At 51.5% G+C, this 19,479-nt stretch overlaps 1 protein-coding gene and 1 long non-coding RNA gene across 6 annotated transcripts in view; both read right to left on the bottom strand.

Annotated features, from left to right (window-relative positions):
• Positions 1–19,479, bottom strand: part of RPH3AL (rabphilin 3A like (without C2 domains)) — a 142,222-nt gene that overhangs the window by 39,530 nt on the left and 83,213 nt on the right. For 4 of the 5 annotated variants that reach the window (XM_064495838.1, XM_064495840.1, XM_031468506.2 and 1 more), the window contains exon 5: positions 5,169–5,255. The exons of the other annotated variant lie outside the window; for it this stretch is intronic. In XM_064495838.1, the coding sequence (XP_064351908.1) occupies positions 5,169–5,255 (87 nt within the window). The remainder of the gene's footprint in view (positions 1–5,168; positions 5,256–19,479) is intronic. 5 annotated transcript variants of the gene reach the window in all.
• On the bottom strand, positions 7,399–10,572 carry LOC135323258 (uncharacterized). The gene is made up of 2 exons (XR_010384616.1): positions 9,488–10,572; positions 7,399–7,828 (listed from the first exon to the last, which is right to left on the bottom strand). It is a non-coding gene; the product is annotated as an uncharacterized LOC135323258 (long non-coding RNA).

Here is a 19,479-nt window from a genome sequence, read left to right on the forward strand (position 1 = left end):
CAGCATCAGAAAGGAGATGAAGGCGCATGACCACCAAGACCAAACACAGGAAACCACTAAAGTCAGACCGGAAAAAAAAAAAAAAGGAATCAGTGATATGGAAGAAAAGCTTTAAAATTTTTCACAGTGGAAGTAAGCCAGAAGAGAAAGAAAAATACCATATGATATCACTTATATGTAGAACCAAAAAAAAAAAGAAGACACAAATGAACTTATTTACAAAACAGAAACGGACTCACAGACACAGAAAACAAACTTCTGGTTCCCGGGGGGAAGGGCATGGGAAGGGATAAACTGGGAGTTCGAGATTTGCAGATTCTAACTACTATGTATAAACTAGATAACAAGTTTATACTGTATAGCACAGGGAACTATATTCAATATTTTGTAGTAACCTATAATGAAAAAGAATATGAAAAGGAATATATGTATGCATATGGATGACTGAAACATTATGCTGTACACCAGAAATTGACGTAACACTGTAAACTGACTATATATCAACTAAAAAAACAAAATTAAAAAATTTTTTTAAATTAAAAAAAGATTTTTCACAATGGAGGGAAAAATGAAGAGCTTGAAAATGACTTGGTAGAAGATGATGAAGACAGAGAATGGAAATGCATTCTTTTTGTTGTTGTTGTCGTTAGAAAATTTCTTTTTTTTTTTTTTTTTGGGAAATGCACCCTTCAAATTAAAAGTGTCCCCAAGAAGAAACTAGAATAGTTTGAGAACAAAGTAAGAATCAAAAACATAATTAAAAAGCTTTCCTGAATCAAAGACCCAAATATGTTTGTTCTAGACAAAAATCAATGCAAATGACCTGGGTATATCCAGACAAACATTTTAATTTCCAAATATAGACATAAATAACACCACCAGGTTATTTAAAGGGGGATAGAAGCATACGTCTGGCTTCAGACTTCTCCCCCATGTCTCTGCTCCTGCCTTCATTAATTACCTCAGCTAATTATAAGTCAAAAGTAATAACTGAAAGGTCTATAAGAAGTTCTATAGGAACACTGATGCTTATTTTTCCCTTCTAGGTATCCATTCTGAGGATATAATCTAAGATGTAGGCAAAGAGCTATGTACACAAATCTACAGAGCAATTAGCAATAAGAAGGAAAAAAGGACATGACTCAGACAGCCTAAATTAGCAGAATATCCATGAGACAGAATGTTTACAAAAAGTTATTGATTACACTGAGAACTGCTTAAAATATAATGTTAATTTTAAAACACAGGTTCAACGATATAAAGAAAATAAACACAGAAAAAAGACCGTAATTACACGAAAATGTTAAGTGTGGTTGTCTCCGGATGGTAAGATTATGGATTTTGGGGCGATGTGTATTTTTTTATGGTTTCTAGACATTATAAATGTCAATGATCCATATTAACATATTATAATTGGAATAGAGTAAAATGTATATAATATTTTTAAAAATGAAAACTTCTAATGTTAACGACAGTCAAGAACTTAAACATCTGGGGTAATATTAAATAAGAAAGATGCTACTAACTCTGAGATTTATAGTCTATAATTTAATACCAACCCAGCAACCAGAGTATCCTTTAAAAATTGGGAGAGGATTCAGGTCATGCCTCTCCTCTACTCCAGACCTTCTGAGGACTCCCCATTTCACTCAGAATAAAAGCCAAAGTCCTTACAAGGGTCTACAAGGACCAACATGAACCCCTGACCCCCTGCCATGTCTCCAACTTCTTCTCCTGACCTGACTTTGTTCCAGTCACACTGCTCTCCTTGCTATTCCTCAAACCTACCAAGGACATACCTGCCTCAGGATCTTTGCACTTGCAGCACCCCCTACTTGGAATGTTTTCTCTCCACACAACCACACAGTGTGTTTCAGACCTCAGCTCAAATGTCATTTTGTCATGAGCCCTTCCCTGACCCCTGTATAAAACAGTGCTACCCCTCCATGTCCCCATGGCCCCTTCCCCTTTACCCAGAGCACTTTACTTGAATGTGTTTGTGGTGTCCATCTTCCACTCAAAGAGCTCTTTTGCCTGGCACATAGAAGATGCTCAATAAATTTGCATTGAATGCCTGAATGAACAAATGCATTAGATTGTAAAGTCCTCAAGAGCAGAGGGGCTGAAGCGGACATCACTGCATCACTGATGCACACAAACCAGGCAGCAATGCCAACCTGACAGCCCCAGGGACATTTAACCCGCATTCAACTCACTCTGGAAAAAATACAATTACAGCCAAAGATGATGGCAGTGAAGAGTCAAATGGAAAGGAAGGCAAGAGGGTTTGGGCAGAGTGCTATGAGAGTTAGCATCAGAAAATTTAAGTTCTTCCATCAGGATGTGGTTTTTGCTGCAGGACAAAACTCCACGTTTTTATCGCAGACTCAGAACCAGCTTATATGTGGCACTTAGGATGACATTTTAAATGCTCTCTCTACTTAGCTATCTCTTTGTTGTGATTAGATATTTTTCCATGAAAAAAACAAAAAGGCATTAGGAAGCCAATTACCTTGTCACTCTCCCACCCCAAAAAGCAGGCAGGAAAATGCAGCCCCTGGGTAGGGTACCCACAGGCACCCAGACTAGTAGACACGTTCTTTCAGGGCCCATCCATGCCTCCTAAACGTCCACGGTACGCCTGGGTCTGCAGAGAGGGCACAGAGCATCCTTGATCTTGCTCAGTTTTATCGGCCTCGAGAAATTCAAGGACAGACTGATAGCATAATGCACAGCCTCATATTCTTCGCCTTAGGAAAGATAAGAAAATTCATCCTAAGCTATTTCGGACTTTTCTGGGTATCGGAGGGCTCTGGAGATTAGGATGGGCTGGTGGCGGACATTGCTTGTGGCGGCTCAGGACTATTAAGAAGCGTGAGGGTAACTTGTGGTGGGGCTCGACAAGGGCAGCTGCCTCCCAAGCCCTCCACTAAATTATTACATTTGCTAAATTTGTCTTTCCTTTCATCTGCCTTTTTTTCCTTGACAGTTCCTTCATCTCTGTGCTCCCACAGCTCAGCCATGATCGTCTTTTCATCCTGCTAAGGTGTCTCCCACAGATCCTGTTTTAAGGAATTTTCCTCTCTCGTGGATTTTTGCATCTTAAAGGGGACCCTCTGAAGACCAGAAGGACCTCAAATTCAAGGGGATGGGGAGGATTTTCCAGCTGGATGAGAGAGAGAGGCCTCTAATGTATAATGGAGTATCTATTCTATACTGGACATTTTGTACACTTTGTATACTTTAATGATCTTGCTGAAATCTCACAGTATCGCCAAGAAATGGGTATTATCGTCTCTATTTCAGGATGAGAAATCAGAGACCTCCAGGCAAGACAGAATAGAATGTTCATTCACAGCTGGAGGCCCCACCTGCTATCTCCCCTGTTCCAAAGACACAGCAGTGATACATGAAAAGGTTCTCACAAGTAAACTCAACTGTGCTCAAAAACAAGATATAGCTCTCAAGGGATCAGAAGGTCCAAATTTTTACTATTCTGAGGGGCTGAAGGCACAGCCCGCTGAGCTCAAGGTTCAGAAACAGGTGGAGGCAGCTGGAAGATCGGTCTTCTAAGGGTATAGGGACTAAAAGTGACCCATGGGATGTGGGGGACCAGAGCCAGTGTCCCTGTAAATGGGGGCTGGTGAAGGCATTTCCCATGTGGGAAAGGCGGCTGAAAAAAGGCAGAGATACCACTGCCCCTCACCCTCCCAAGACTAAAGCATATCTAAGAATGCGAACACTGATGGAAGCTGGGAGAAACACACACACACACACACACACACACACACACACACACACACAGAGCCTGGCCAGACTGCCAACGGCTTTGATGATCGGCTCCAGGAGTAAACCCATTATCACTGTGGACACGCAGCTCATCACAAACCCAAAACAGCTGGACCTGCAGCAGGGTACCCAGGACCTGGGTGAAGGCAACACGAAATCACTCGGCAAGGAGAGCAGAGGGGAGGTGATGAACAGGGAGAGAAAGAGAGAGAAACTGACTCCCACTCAAGATGAGTGTACAAACTGCAATCCCAAAACACCCGAGGAGAGTGGTGGCTGAGAGAGACAACCAACGGAGAGTCTCAAAGAGTTAGTGCACTGGAAGGCAGTACCAAAGAAGTTACCCAGAAAGTATCTCAAAGAGATAAAAGTAATAACCAAAAAAGTGCAGTTGGGAGCTACAGAGGATGTATGGAGACACTCTGAAGTGTATTCGACAGGGTTTCCCGGAGAGGAGACATGGAATGATGGGCTAGCAATATTCAAGGACATCATGGCTGCAGATTTTCCGTAACTAAAGCTATTTTATGGATCCTCAGATGGAAGGCACATATTAATCACCAAGCAGATAAGTAAAAAATAAATCCACATGTGGAAAACCAGGGGCATCCTCCCTCTGCCCAACTCCTGTTTCTGAAATCCCTGTCCCCTGACCCTTCCCAGGAGCTGCCCGACCCTGTCCTCCACTGTTTCAGCCCCACTTCTGATTCTGGAACAGTCAGGAAAGCCCTGGGTTTGGGGTTAGGAGACACAGGTTCGAGCCCCCCATCTGTTACTGCCTCAGAGTCCTCACTGAACCTTGATTCTTCCCTTAAAATGGGTTCAGAACTAGAATTATAGAAGCTTAGAACCAGAAGGGACTTTGGGGGTGGTGCCATCCCAGCAGACCACGGCTGCGTTGGAGTTCCAGCTCTCCCACTAACTAGCTCGGGGTCCGCAAGACACTTGACCTCCTCCTGTCTCTCCAGTTCCCCATCAGGAAAAGGGGGTAACGGCAGCACCCACCTACGGGGCTGTATAAGGATGAAATGGATTTATACTTGTAAAGAACTTAGCACAGTGTCAGGCGCACAGTAAATGTTCAGCCTGGGGCAGCCACTTCTGTGATTATAACAATAGCCCCCCAACAAAACGCTACTTGCACCTGTGCTCAGGGCAAGGGCTTCCCACTGAAGTCACCGACCCCGGCCATAGCAGAACCAGGGTGCACTGCCACCTCTGCACTGGGGGACGGACAAACCAGCAGGCTGCCCCTCCCCACCCTTGTCCCTGGCCTCCAGAGAAGCCCCTCTCAGTGACCAACCATGAACTTCCCCAAATTCGAGCATGCCCCGCCCCCGCCCCAGCCCGCCCCGACCCTGTTGCCCGGGGTACCCTACCTCTCTCTGCTCACTGCAGATCTTACATAGCCACAGGGGCCGCTTCTGGCCAGGGGAGGCCTCGATCCCACATTTGGTGCAGACTTTCTACAAGAGAGAGGACATGGGAACGTAAACACTTCAGCCCCCTTTCCCTGCAGCTGACAGGCTGGGAAAACTGTAACCAAGGAGCCCTTTGGCAGCTCCCAAGGGGATGGTTTTTACTTCAGGCCAGAGGGCCAAAGGGCACAGATCATGTAAAACCTGTAGCTGGCTTTGGGGCACAATGGATTTACCCACGGACCTCCATGATATAAATGCACCCCAACAAGGACGTCCTGTTGGGATCACATGAAAAAAAAATCAGCTCGCTGATAATCACAGCTGCATCATTTTCAATAGCAAAGCACTGGAAACAGCCCAAATGCCTGATACTAGAGGAAGATCCAGGCAAACACAACAGAATATGATACGGTCTTAACACAGCAGACTGTGTCGGATCCCGGAAATGTGGGCAGGAAATGATGTTATTCAACAAAGAAAACATACATTTGTATATAACCGTGCAGAAAATTCACTTGTGTGCCTGACGTGGTGAGAAGACGATATAGGAAGAAATACCAGTGGCAGCTTGAGCACTTCTTTGATACCGAGGCTCTTCATTTACTGATTCCTGGAAACCCTATTATAAGCATCAGGCCCATTTTACAGGCAGTAGTTTGAGAATTTGCCCAAGTTCACGCAGCAAGTAAGTCACGGATGCAGGTCTGCCTCTAGGGCTGTTGCACAACCGCCTGCGGCCACATAAGTAGCCAGGACCTAGTTTCCGTAGTGTTTTTCCTTCTACAGAGTTGCTTAAGTTCCTAACTTCTAAATATGTATTTTCCTTCCCCGAAATGCACAGGCACCAGCAGCAGTGGGAAGAGCTAGATGAAACGCACCGGGAGGCAGAGGGGGACTTGGTAGGGCTGAGACCTGTTCCCAACTAACCCGGGTCCAGGCTGATTTGGGGACAGCTGTCCTTAGGTCACACCAGCTGATCAGTCTTTCTGCCATGTGGAAGCTATCAGTCCCTGGGGGGCTGGGGGCTCTCTCCTGCCTCTGGGCCAAGGCAAGGCTGGATCTGTTGCTTGGCCTTTCCAGCAGGCTGCCAACTGAGCGAGGAATACACCTCTCTGTGGAGAAGGAAATGTCACCAACTTGGCTTCCCAGAGCATGTTGTCACCACCTGACTGGGTGGCTGAGCTGCAGGAGGTGGGGAGCCAGCTCGGGGCAGAAGGGAAGCTATGATACATCCGTGGGGGGCGGCGGGGGGGATCCATTTGCTTCCACCCAATGCTCAGGTTTAAGAAATGTCACTTTTATTTCTCCAAATAAATTGACGTGGTCCCTCCTGGAATGTGCCAACCTGCTGGAGGGAAGAGACACACAGAGACAGGAAACACTCCCTCGGCAGCAGGGGGAGGTGCGCCCCGTGCACACTGAGTGATTGGCGGGGCGGCAGGAGATCAGATGAGGGAGAATCTCATCCGGGGTGGAGTGTCCAGGGGCAGTGGGACCACTGTCTCTCTTGGCATGTGGGGCAGGAATCCAGGCTGGCTTGGCTCCAGAAGAAACGACATTGAGGGTCCCTTGCTAAGGGTGGGGGGCAGACATGTGTGCCCCGTCCTCCATGTGCCTGCTCCGGCCTGCCTCCCCAGGGGTGCATCCTGCAGGTGTGTGTAGTCTCATTCCAAGGTCTATGGGGTACCGTCCAGTGCATCCTCATAATCCAGGCCACTTTGGTCACTCCAAGTTTCCCTGGACCCCCAATTCCCCAATCCAGCATCATCACCTTCAACTTCCCACACTGCAGGCCAGAGTCAGAGGCACAACAAGGCCTGAGACCCCACGGCTCGGGCACCTCATTCCCGGGTTGGGACTTCATTGTCCTCACCATGAGCCCCCAGGTTCTGAGGCAGGGTTCCCCAGCTGCGGCCGATTAGCAGCAGGGAGCGGGTGCTGTGCCGGTGCAGGGTGGGGAACGAAACTGCTCGGAAGCGGCCGTCTATGAGCACTTAGTACCCGGGAATCAGCCACACCCTCCTCGACAGGCCCCGAAGGCTTCGCCGGACCCTCATCCATCACACAGAAAGTGGTGTTTGTGATGTTCAGCCAACCAAAAAGAGATGAAATTGTGCTCAAATGTTCCACACAAGGAGCCTGGAAAAATGTACGCTGTGCTGCAGAAATGAATACTGGAGACAGTTAATTTGAAAATATTTGATGCTTCAATTCAACAAGCATTTATTCAATACCAGATGGAAGGCACTGTTCTAGGAATGATGAGGATGAGCAAGGCACAGCCCTTTGTCCTCAATGAGGGTCACATCAAACGGAGGAGTGGACGAAAGAGCAGAACGCATCTGGAAAAGGACTTGCCCAAGAGTTCCAATCAACTGAAGTGTGTCGGTGAGACGGTCTCTCATTAGGAAGCAGGTGGCAGTGATGCTCGTCCCCCCAACCCTGACCGCAGGAAAACAGGGGAAGAAGACATGACCATGTCCAGCTGCTCTCAGCACAGGCACAGAGCCACTGTGAAGCAGTCAGCCTACACGTGTGCATTTCACGTTGCACGGTGTGTTCCCGACGCTGGAACTCGAGTCTTCAACGAGGAAAGATCCGATTGTTTTGGGACAAAGCTACATGGCAATAAAAATGATGACGGTCTCAACAGAAAATCAGGACGGCACCACGTGTTCACTGACACAGAGCCACGTTCACAGTAAGTTAAAGAAGCACGTTATAAACAGTATGCCTGGTGTGATTCTCTACCATATGTAAATATGTACATGTGCCTGTATCTACTTAGAAGTCGGCACGGGCACAGGCAAGTATCTGCACGGGTATTGGTCCAAATGTAAGTCAAATTGTGCTAAGTCAGAATCTATTTTAAATGGGCGAAAAGAATTCTTATTTAAAGGAAGCCTGTGCTAAATGCTTTAGGAAATCACTTGCCCCCAGCTTCATTTTTTGACCAGATCTGGATTTTTGGTGGGTCAGGATGGATTAAAGAAGCTGAAAGCATATGCACAGGTAGGAAGGAGACAGGACTTAACGGCTGAGTGTGGCTCAAATGTAGACACTTAGCCGTGCCTCCAACCCCTCAGCCCCAATCCCCATAGATGGTGTCAACGGGTCACTGACCCCTCTGGTCACAGGCTCAGTGCTGCTCGGCCCCCGAGACATCGTCAGCCAGGCCTGGAGATGCACCACCAGCCCTGGAGTGCGGGGGTTAGAAACGGCCTCCTTGCCGTAGACAGACTCCATCTCCAGAACCCAGGTCCCGCTGCCAAAGGGCTTTAAAGACTTTAGATATTGATGTACATATTATAAATATTTATATACTTTGTAGAGCACTGATGCTACACTAGGCACCAGGCTAGGTGTTTAATGCAGAACCTCATTTAATTTTTATAACCACCCTACGGAATGGGTATTATTGTCCCTGTTTCATAAACGTGGGATCTGAGACCTGAGGCTAAGTAAGTTGACCACGGGGAGCTGTGATGGAATCCCGTGCTGTTTGAGCCCCAGGTTTCAGCCCAGACAAGAGACTCATCCCAGCCTTCATTCTCCCCTGGAGGCTCAAGTGCAGGCAGGGACGGCTCTCGGCTCTGGGGGCCCCAGCCCCTCCTCCAGACTCCAGACTCATCAAGCCTCAAGTGGGAGAGGGCACAGCCAGGCCCCTCCTCTGTTGATTCAGACGCAGGCTGAGGGCCAGCAGGGCTGAGGGCACGCTGACCTGAGCCCTGAGCACTGCCAATATCAGGGCCCAAAGATGCACGGCCTTAAAAAGGCCAGCCACCTGCTGCTTGGTGTGAGACAGAAGCCAGGAGGTGACCAGAGAAGAATTTCAGAAGGAAGATAAGTCTCTCTGTGCTTCCACCCCAGTGCCCTGCCAGGGAGACGCCAGCCTTCCCCCATCTGGGCTGCGGGGGGGGGGGGGCAGGTGCACTGCCCACACAGGGCTAGGCCTCCTTTGTTCGCTCAGGCCTCGGGAAGGCTGCACCGCCTTCTTTGAGTGGGCCCTCCCCCGCCCCTCTCCAGATGAGCCACTGACGCCAAACACATGGGGACCACCTGTAAACCCCAGGCCCTAGCAGCCTCTCCCAGCTGAAAGGCAGCACTGCAGATTTCAGAACCAACTTCCACCCCCGCCCCCACCCGCTTGCCACCCGCTACAGTCAGTACTGCGTCCTGAGTGGAGAGGAGGGTTAAAAAGGCAATGGAAGGAGCTGGGGATGAGCACTGACAAGTGCATGATAAGAAATCATGCCCTGGATGTGGCTTGGGCTCACCTCTGTGCTTGTGCCCCACTCTCTGATGGGCCCTGGATACCCGGTCAGGATGAAGCTGCTGGCTGCCTGGAGGTGGGGAGTGGCTGTTTCTCTATCTGCATCGGCCCCGGTTAACCCTTCCAGGTCCAGGTTATCCTCAGCATCATCTCTCAGGACGGAGACTCTGTGCTCAGTTTCTGCCTCTTTTCTAGGCAGTCATGGGAAACAAAGATGTGAGCTGTCTTGATGGGCCCCGGGGGCATGCAGGGTGGGTGACAGACAGGAGCATGAGTGGAGGCAGCCGTGGCTGTAAACAAGAATTTGGGCAAAGGAGTGGAAATGGGTTATTCAACCTGAAGCTGAGAGGGAGGTTTTAAAAACCAGCAAATTTATTAATGTACCATCAAAGGGGGACCCCATGAGACACAGCTGGGTCTCAAGGAATTCACTCATTCCTTCAACAGGCATCTGTGCAGGACATGGTGGGTGCCTGGTATGGGCTCAGCGTGGGTGTCAAGAGATGCCCATGACACAGTCCCTCGTGGGGAAGAACGCTGGCCTGTGTGGATGGAGCACTAAGTCCGGCCACGACTGCAGAGTGACAATGCAGACACTGAGTACAAGGGAATGACCAACCCAGACAAGGAAGGGACGGCGAGCCGGAGGAGACAGCCAGGGATGGTTCCCAGAGCCGGCCTGTCTCAGGCAAGGGCCAGATGTCACTGGGGTGCGCCTGTCACCGGGTATTTCTGTGACCATTCCACCACGGCCACTAGTCTGTGACTCCAACTGGGGTGCCTCTCCCCTGGGAGGGTGTCAGACCCTCCAGGCTGGAGGACAGGACACTTGTGGAGGGAAAAGCACATTCAATGTTACGCTCACTTTTTTCAAACGTAGAATATTATTTTGAAATTTCAAACAGCATTAAAAAAGTAGGAAGGTTTCCACCTCTACGAAAAGGGAGCCTGAGGTTTGACAGGCTCAATGATGCTGCTCTAAAGTCCTGGTGGAGAAGAAGCCCCACCTGCCCCCAGTCAGGCAGCCGGGTGGGGCTCCACATTTGTCCCTCTCAGACATCTAAGGGGACCCTGGGGCCTTGTGTGGGGCCAGGCGATAGCACGGACTCCCCCTGGCTCCCCGGGTATGTGAAGATAGAAATTGATGAATGTAGAGAGAACGGTTCTATCAGACACAACCCTCCTAAAATGTCCCAGGCCTGGTGTGCACCCCAGGGTCTGCGCCGCCCCACCCTGGCCCTGAGCCAGCCTGCCCAGGGAGGCAGACTCCGCAGTCAGTGCAGCACCACCACACTGAGGGCTCCCTGCCTCGCACCAGGCTTTCCTTAGGCTTGGAACACAGCCTGCTCCCCCCCGACTCGTGTGGCTCCCACAAGTCCTTCAGGAACTAGACTCCCTGAGCCCTTGTTAGCTCCTTTCAGCCCTAAAGAAAGAAACCCCTTGCTCCTGGAACTGACGGGGCTGTGACTAAGCTCATCAAGTTCTCCAGACTCCCGGCTGTAGGTCCATGTGGCTCCATCCAAATCACTGGGGGAGGACACTCAGGCCAGTGGTCTCCCAGGACCTCCACATCACACTGCTGCTCCCCAAACCAATTCTGGCCAGGAGGGAGTCAGGGTAGAGGAGAACCCAGGTGGTAGGACGTGGGCTCACATCCTCTTGCTCCCTGCCGTGTGGTTACTTAAGAGTTACGACTCATAATGATAACAGTTACCATTTACAGAGCACTTAACTCCATGCCTGGCCCTGAGCTCAGCGCTCAGCACACATCATCATGATCACTTTTAATCTCGTTTATGTTCACAACAGCCCTGCGAGGAAAATTTTATGATCTGAACACGGTGGATGATGAATCGGAGGCCCAGAAGATCTTGGGTGGCTTGGCTAAATTCATGTCGCCAGGAGGCGGCAGAGCCAGGATGGGGACCCAGGTGCACAATCATAAAAGCAAGAGCTTATATAACACGTCCTGTGTGCTGGGCATGGCAGGGGTGCTTTCCGCGGATTAGTCACTCAACAGTGACAGCACTGGGCAGACAGCTCAGGTCATCTCTCTGGGGTCACACGAGGATAGTAAGTTGAGGGCCGGACCAGGGTCCTACTCCCAATCTTGCCTCCCACCCACACCCTCTGTGACCCCTGCTAGTTGAGAAGGATGCTTATGAGGCCCGGGAATCAGATGTCACTGAGAGAGAGGAAGTGGACTGAGCTGTCCCATGGACAGCCGTGGTCTGAAGACGCACAGCAGCCTGCTTGCCGAGACAGACATTGGACATCCCGGGAACATGAACTCAAGGAACTAAAGGCCCCACACAGCCAGCTCTGGCCTCTGCCAGCCAGGCTCTGGTTGCATAACCAACCTCTGTTTTCCCGAAGTGCCGGACTGGGGCCTCCCACAGACAGTTTCTCACCCATGCCTGCCACCTGGCAGCCACCTGGCCCAGGCTCTGTTGCAGGAGCCCGGTTCTTGATTCTCAGAGCCACAGCCAAAGGAGCGGCTGGATCATTCTGCTTTTGTTGTCCTGAAAATGCTTTGCTCCTCTCAGCAGCACCCCGAGCTAAGGCTCCAAGTGAGCCTGGCTCCTCTGGGCCTGCCACAAAGACGCACCTTGGAGGGCCACACACGGAGCCTCGGGTCGGGTGTACTGGGCAGATCCCGCCTCAGAAATTCTGCGGTTCTCGGGCGCGTGACCGATCTGTGAGCCTGACCCCAAAGACACTGAAGTTGCAGCCCTGCTCTTAGAAGGCTTAAAATCTCCATGAGAAGGCAAAGCAGGGGCCTCTGGTGAACCTTCCACTATCCCTCCCCCTGGAAGCTGGTAGGCTGCAACCTTAGCTGCAGGTCGGGACCAATGACGTAAAGAGCATTCAGTAAACACTTTAATACTTCCTAAGGTCCTGCTGCTGCCAGGCCCTGGACTAGGCAGAGAACACGGCGAGGCTCCCAGGCTGAGGGCACAGATACAAGAAGACAGATACACACGTATGTGAGACCCTTCCTGCTCGGCCCCCACCTGACTCTCCACCCTAGCCAAGCCCCCCGCGCCAGCCCCCTGCGCCTCACTCTCCGCTCCCAATATCCTAGGTACTCCCCTGCTTCCATTCTTCTGCCCAGGCTGTGCCTCATGGCTAGCAAACTCCTATGTATCCTCCAGGAACAACTCAAATGTCTCCTCTTCTGTGACGCCTTCCTTGATTTCCCCCCAGGGGAAGCACAAATTACTCCCTCCTTTGCATTCCCAGTATGGGTCAACATCTCCAGAGGACTGCTGATTGCATCACATTGAAAGTGTCTGTCCCATGACTGTGCCGCCTCTAGAAAAAGGACTTTGTTGTTCGTGTTTAAATCCCCAGGTTCAGCAGGTGCCTGGCAGGCAGTTGGCTAGGAAGGGAGTAGGGGGCTGACTGACAGGCATCATGTGCTGTGGGGCTGGGATTCCACAAGCATCTGGGGGCTGATGGTGGCTTTTAAGGAAGGGAGGGGACAAGATCAAATCTGAGTTTCAGAAAAGCACTTTTGCTGAAAATATGGATTTAGTCACTCTCTCCTGGTCAACTTGTCCCCCATATTCTCAGCAGAGGCTCTTTTTCCAGAACATTCCCAGATGCCTGTAGAATTCCAGTCCCTTGCTGGGTATGGAAAGTGAGGAAGAGGAAGGACTCTGGTTCACTCTGAGACTACCAACCGGCCAACAGGATGGACAGTAGTGATATTAACATAGTGGGACAAACGGCAGGAAAAATATTCGGCGTTGGACTCACTGACGCTCGCGGTGCGAGTGGACTCCTTGGCAGAGCTGTCCAGCAGCAGCTGACACCCAGGACCAGGAAAGGGAGGAAAGCAGGCACCAGAGAAGAGGGAGGGCAAGCACGTGGCGTTGGCTGAAGCTTAGGAACTCACGGGAAGTGAGAAGTCCTGGAGATCAGTGAACTTTCAATATTGATCTGAGTGCATCTTCTGTCGGTTTCGCCACCCCCGAAACAGGTGCTTCACGAGGGCCAAGGCTGAGCCTGACCCTGAGGTCACTCTGGAACCCAGACTGGTGCTTGGCACACTGCAAGTGCTCAGTGAATGTTTGTTTAGGCTGAAGAAGACGTGCACACTTGGGTTCTGGTGGAACTAGTGGAGGAGGAGAGCATAAGAAGGGGAAGGGGCCTTCACGGGGGCTGGGGCCTGGGGCAGCAGGAGGGGCCCCACAGCACAACCACAGGGCCGAGGCTGGACGCAGCCAGCCGGCCAGACAACAAACTTGAGTTGCTGCCCAAAGGGAATAGGGTGGGGAGTGGGGAAGGCCAGTCCAGGGTCCACCAAAGCCAAGTCAGCACCAACACCCCTGGCCAAAGACAGGACGTCCTCCAGCCCTGCCCCCACCAACTCTGCGTGGACGCGGCTCCTCGGCAGCCCTGCCTATTCCAGGGCTCAGCACCATCCTCTCTGACTCTCCAGGATCATCGTGACTCTTAAAAGGTCAGTTTATGTGAAAACACCCCCTCCCTTCTCTGTGCCCCTTCCAGGGCCTGGGACACAGTAAATATCTGCGAAATCATGAAGTACCTGTCATCGGAACCGATTTTTTTTTTTTTTTTTGGAAAAATACAGCAGGCTTGACAAACACCCAGGGGCTTCTCAACATTCCAGGAGCAACAGCACTAATGATCAATTAAGGACCCTGCTGATGTGCAGGAGCAGAGCTCAAAGGAGAGCGGTGACAGGTCTGGGCCAGGTGGAGTCAGGTCCGATCCTCAGGCCTCAGAACTCCCAGCCTGGGTAGACTGTTTATGCAGCTAAAGTCAGCAGCTGGTGCCCAGGGAATGAATGGGCTGAGGGCCCTGGATAACATGTGGAGGTGGTTAGACTTTATTCTAAAGGCAGTAGGGAGCCACTGAAGACTTCAGGGGGAGGGAAAAGCCACACTTGAGCAAGACAAAGAAGCAGAGAATGAGCTACAAAGCAAATGAGACTCCACTGCAGGCGGTCAGGAGCCTGGTGGTGAGGCACCCAGGTGCTTAGGCCTCACTCCTTAGGGGGCCCAGATGACACTCCTGTCTGCGCCTGGAAACTCAGCCAGGCAGAGGTGGTTCTTGGGCAGAGGGGTCTCTGGAAGGTGTGGCAGATCACAACCCCTCTCAGCCTTAGTTTCTCCATCTGTAACCTGGGTGAGTCACCCCTCCCACAGAAGGCAGGACGACAAGGGTGAGGAAAGGGTTTGGGAGGGAGAACACTCACAGCTTCCTCTGAGAAAGGCCGTTCTTTCTAGGTTTGAAGGCTCAGGTTAAAGGGTGCCTTGGGTGAGGAGCCGGCCTCCCCGCCTCCCCATCCATCGGCCCATCCACAGGAGCAGCGCCCCAAAGTCCCCACGGGGAAACAGACTCAATCCACCTCCAGTTAAGGTCAGTGAACGGCAAACAGCTGTGCGGGAAACGACGCAGCAGGAAAAACAGGAGCAATTTGAGAGCGATGAAGAATCGCAGGCTCTCTGAAGTGTGGCAGCTGGCGGGGCACTGCCAGCGAGGTGAGGGCCATGTGCGCGGTGCCGGGCCACAGCCCGGACTGGAAATGTCATTATCTGTTATTTACCCCAGCAGAGGACAAGAGGCCGCACCAAATTGCCGTTCCTGGTAACAGCTGCTAAACAGATTTGCCACCCCTGCTTCCTGCTGCTGGCGCTCCCTTGATGCTATGCTGACCAGATCCTGGGAAGAGCCACTGAGAGGGGGTGGCAAGGGTCCCAACGGTGCTGGACAGGGGTCTAGGGAAGAGGCCTGGTCAGTGTTCCCAGCCCAAGCCTACAGAAGCTCTGCCCACTCAGTAAGGGGGTGGCCTCACTCAGACTGGTCTATGACTCAACAACCACAAATACCCCACGTGTGTCTGGCAGCTGTTCAGCCACTTTGGGGGTGTGACAAACTCTGTGGGGAGGTGTGCCTGGGGAGGGGGGTCCCAGGGCGCCACACCTGACTATGGGAGGTCAGTAGCATTGGGGTTATATCCCTTCCCCAGTGTTGGGGGCACTTATCCAATAGCCTTTGCACCCCATGTGTGATCTGGCACTAGACAGCACCTTCCTCTGGGGGTCTCCTGCATGTCTTTAGCTCTCTTTACTTCTCAAAGGGCACGTGGGCAGAGTTCTGAACCAAGCAGTAGGAGGAATGGCAAGGCCCTGGCAATGCCACCAGGAGCAAGTCATCTCTCCAAGCCTCAGTTTCTCCATCTGGAAAATGGGCATAACCACAGCCATTCACCTACCGACCCCCAGGGGATGCAAGGGGCTTACAGCATCACAGGAACATCAGAGGCAAGGGGGGGCTCTCAGAAGCACATGCCAACCCCCACCCTGGCTTCCTCCCGCTAGGAGGACACAGAGTCCATCACAGTCTCCGCCAAAGCGAATTGAGAAGCAAAGCCACCATGGCTTTAAAATAACAACCACCGAGCTGTGTTCCGGAGGTGCGGACAAATGAGCTTCAGCCCACAGCTGTGGCCACTGCTGCTCTGGTCTGTGGGGGCCAGCTCTGGGGAGGGGATCCTGTAAGGACTGGGCTGACCTGAACTTCACAGCAGGAAACTGCTAGAAGGCCAAGGAAACCCTCTCCTCCAACCCCTCTGGCCGCTTCCCTTCACAGGGAGTATAAGAGGCCAGCACGGGACAGGGTTCTGATCCGAGGTCACAGGGGTTGTCCAGAGCAGAGCACTTCTGTGCTCCTGACTCCTGGTCCACTCAGAGCAGGCGCGGGTGACGTGGGCAGGGCCGGCAAAGATGCGGCTGCATTTCACCCATGATTTCAGGCAACACTGCCCCCACCCCACCCCCACAGCTATGTACACAGGGACCAGTGTCCTCAACTGGACTTCTGACATGAGTGGCAGGGGCGGGGGTGGGGGGGACACGTGTGTCAGGAAGAGAGTGCTGAGCAAAGGAAGGGAGCGGAAGCCGAAATTCAGGGGGCCACCGCCCTGGGAGAGATGCAGTGAGGGGAGAGGCCAGGCCCAACAGGGAGCAGAATGGGGGTGTCTGCAGTGACACCAGGAACAGCACCCCTACCCCAGTCCTGCCCCTGACAGGTATCTGAGCAGCCTGGAAAAGAAGGAGCTACAGGGAAGGGCAAAATTCCCTTCCACCTCCCTTATATCTAAGGATGGAATTAGATTTCCAGGTATAGACCTGGAGGAGACATCTCTGATATGTTATTAATTGAAAAAGGGAATTACAGAATGAGTATATTACAGTCCCATTAAAAATATGTATACACATACACCTGTGTGCATTTGCAGGTGTGTGGAGAGAGAAAGGTATAGAAGAACAAATGTTTAGGCTGCTGAGGTCGGGGGTGGGGCAGGGGGTTAATATTTTCCACGCTCTGTATTGTTTGATTTTTTTTATAATTTGTGTGCAGTTACTCTGGGCCAGGGACTGTTTCTAAGAGCTTACTGTATACCTCACTCATGTCTGTCCTCACCACCTTATGACGTAGGTCATACTGTTATTCCCTATTTCCAGGTGAGAAAACTGACGCCGAGAGGTGAGGTGACTTGCTCAAGCCAGGAGATGAAGCCAGGCAGCCCGAACCCAGGGCTCTTAACCTCTATGCATGGTGTAATACTTTTTAAAAATTCCAGGGAAAGAAAGCTGATAGGATAGTAAGAGGACGCCATCTCACTAAATTCTTTAATACTCTGGAGTCCAAGAAACCGACCCTGGCACCGCCCACCTGGTCCTCACTAACAGGCAGCAGGGAGGGGCCGGAAGCCACATTCCTTCTCACCTCCCAGTGGCCCAGCGCCCTGGGTGGGGGCTCATGGTTAGGACAGGGGTGGCACTGTTTTGTAAAGGGCTGTAAAGTTCAGATCATGACTTCCCAGCATGGCTGATAACTACAGGGACAAAGGCCTCTGTTAATAGTGGCAGCTTTTGTTATTTATAACCCTTAACTGTCTTTGGAGTCCCTACCCTGGTGGTTCCTGCCTGAATTCAGGCCTTTTTGTTGCTAATTGGTTAATTCAGCATCTGACAGGCTCTCTCCAACGCACTAGACATTCCCTCCTCCAAATGTGCCTCTGGGCATAAGCTCCCCAGAGACCCACCTGGCTGTCATCCCCTGCTTAGCCCCCTCTGATGCCAAAAGCCTGGCACACAGGCCCCTCATGGCCCCCACTTCATTCTCTCCCTCCCTTAGCCTGTGTCTCACCATCACCCTCTCCTTTTCCCTCTATCTCCCACACCCACCAGCTCTGCCAAGTGCCCACCAGTCCCTGCACTTCCTCCACCACCCTTCCTCCTGAAATGCCCGGCTCCACCCGCACCCTGGCACCTGGGTGCCCACCCTTCCAGGCCCAGATCAAAGTGAGCCCCACCCTGCAGCCTCCCACAGCTCTCAGGTACCCGCCCCGCCACCCCTCTGCTCCGGGATTACCCCACGCCACCTGTGTCTACAGCACTTGTCACGCTGGGATGCAGGCTGTCACCAGCAGTGAGCTCCTGGGGGGCCGGGCTTGGCCTGAATGTGAGCTAAGCAGGCAGTGTCTCTAGAGGACCAATGACTGGGTTCCTGATCCCAGCTCAGCTCTCAGCAGCTCCTCAGCTGCCTTTGTCCTGATGACCTTGAGCTGAAGGTCAGCGGCAGAACGAGTGATGGAATGGGCTGTGAACTGCACAGAGTGGCAAGAAAGAAGCTACCCTGGGGGAGGAAAGGCCATGGCGCAGGCACCAGGGCAGCAAGAAAGAAGTGTGTCTTGATGGAGACATTCTGTTTGTTAGACTCCTGAGCAAGGCAGATGTTCCAAGATGCTGCGTGGTGTCTGGTCCAATCCTCCCTTCCCGGCCGCGGCAGCCAAGTCAATTCCAGCCAAGCAGCCAGAGCAAGCCCTCGGGGTAGACGAATTAAGTGACTTTTTCCGGGAATTTGGGAAACATCAGTAGCTGAATGAAAAATCCATCTTCGTAATGAGGCACAAACACACGTCTTCAACATCTGAATTAGGTCACGGAGGAGAAAGGACATTGCGGGGCCAATCTGGAGGCAGCTCAAATGAAATGGCTGATGTTCAAGGAGGCGGCTGCTCTTGTGGCCACCCCTGAGGGACAGAGGCGCTGAGGACTGGGTCTGGAAAGGGAGTGGGGGATAGGGAGCCACAGATGACTTTCACTGCACCCTCATTCGAGAGGGAGGCCCTGCAAAAAACTGTCCCCTGCTGAACCTCGTGCACTGCTGGTGGGACTGTAAAGTGATACCCCTGCTGGGGAACACAGCATGATGGGTCCTCAGAAAATTAAACAGAATCACCATGGGATCCAGCAATCCCACTGCTGGGTATACACCCCCAAGAATTGAAAGCAGCGTCTCAAAGAGGTATTTGCACACCCACATTCACAGGAGCATTATTCACAGCAGCTAAAGTGTGGAAGCAACCCGAGGGTCCACTGACAGATGAATGGATCAGCAAAACGTGCTACATACACACCGTGGAGTATTATTTGGCCTTAAAAAGGGAGTTCTGACACATGCCACCACATGGGTGGACCCTGAAGACATCATGCTAAGTGACATAAGCCAGTCACAAAAAGACAAATACTGCTTGATTCCCCTTATATGCAGTATTGGAGAAGTCACCTGCACAGAGACAGAAAGCAGAATGGGGGTGCCAGGGGCTGGGCTGGGTGGGAGTGGGGAGTGATTGCTTAGTGGGTATAGAGTTTCAGGTTTACAAGATGAGAAAGCTCTGGAGATGATGGTGGTGCTGGTAGCACGACAACGTGAATGTACTTAGTGCCCCTGAATAGTACACCTAAAAATGATTAAAATGGTAAATTTTATGTTATGTGCATCAATTTAAAAATAAATATTTTTTTTAAATTGCCTCTGATTGGGAGGAATTCAAGTTAATCCAAGGAGGAGGGTGGGGCAGCCCCACTATGGAAGCCGAGCAGGGGCCAGGGTACAGAGCTGGGAAGGGTCATTTGTAGGGCCCTCCCCCTCCCCCTGCCTCCCTGGCCTCCT

Source organism: Camelus dromedarius, chromosome 16 (assembly GCF_036321535.1).
Source record: "Camelus dromedarius isolate mCamDro1 chromosome 16, mCamDro1.pat, whole genome shotgun sequence".
Classification (NCBI taxonomy): domain Eukaryota; kingdom Metazoa; phylum Chordata; class Mammalia; order Artiodactyla; family Camelidae; genus Camelus; species Camelus dromedarius.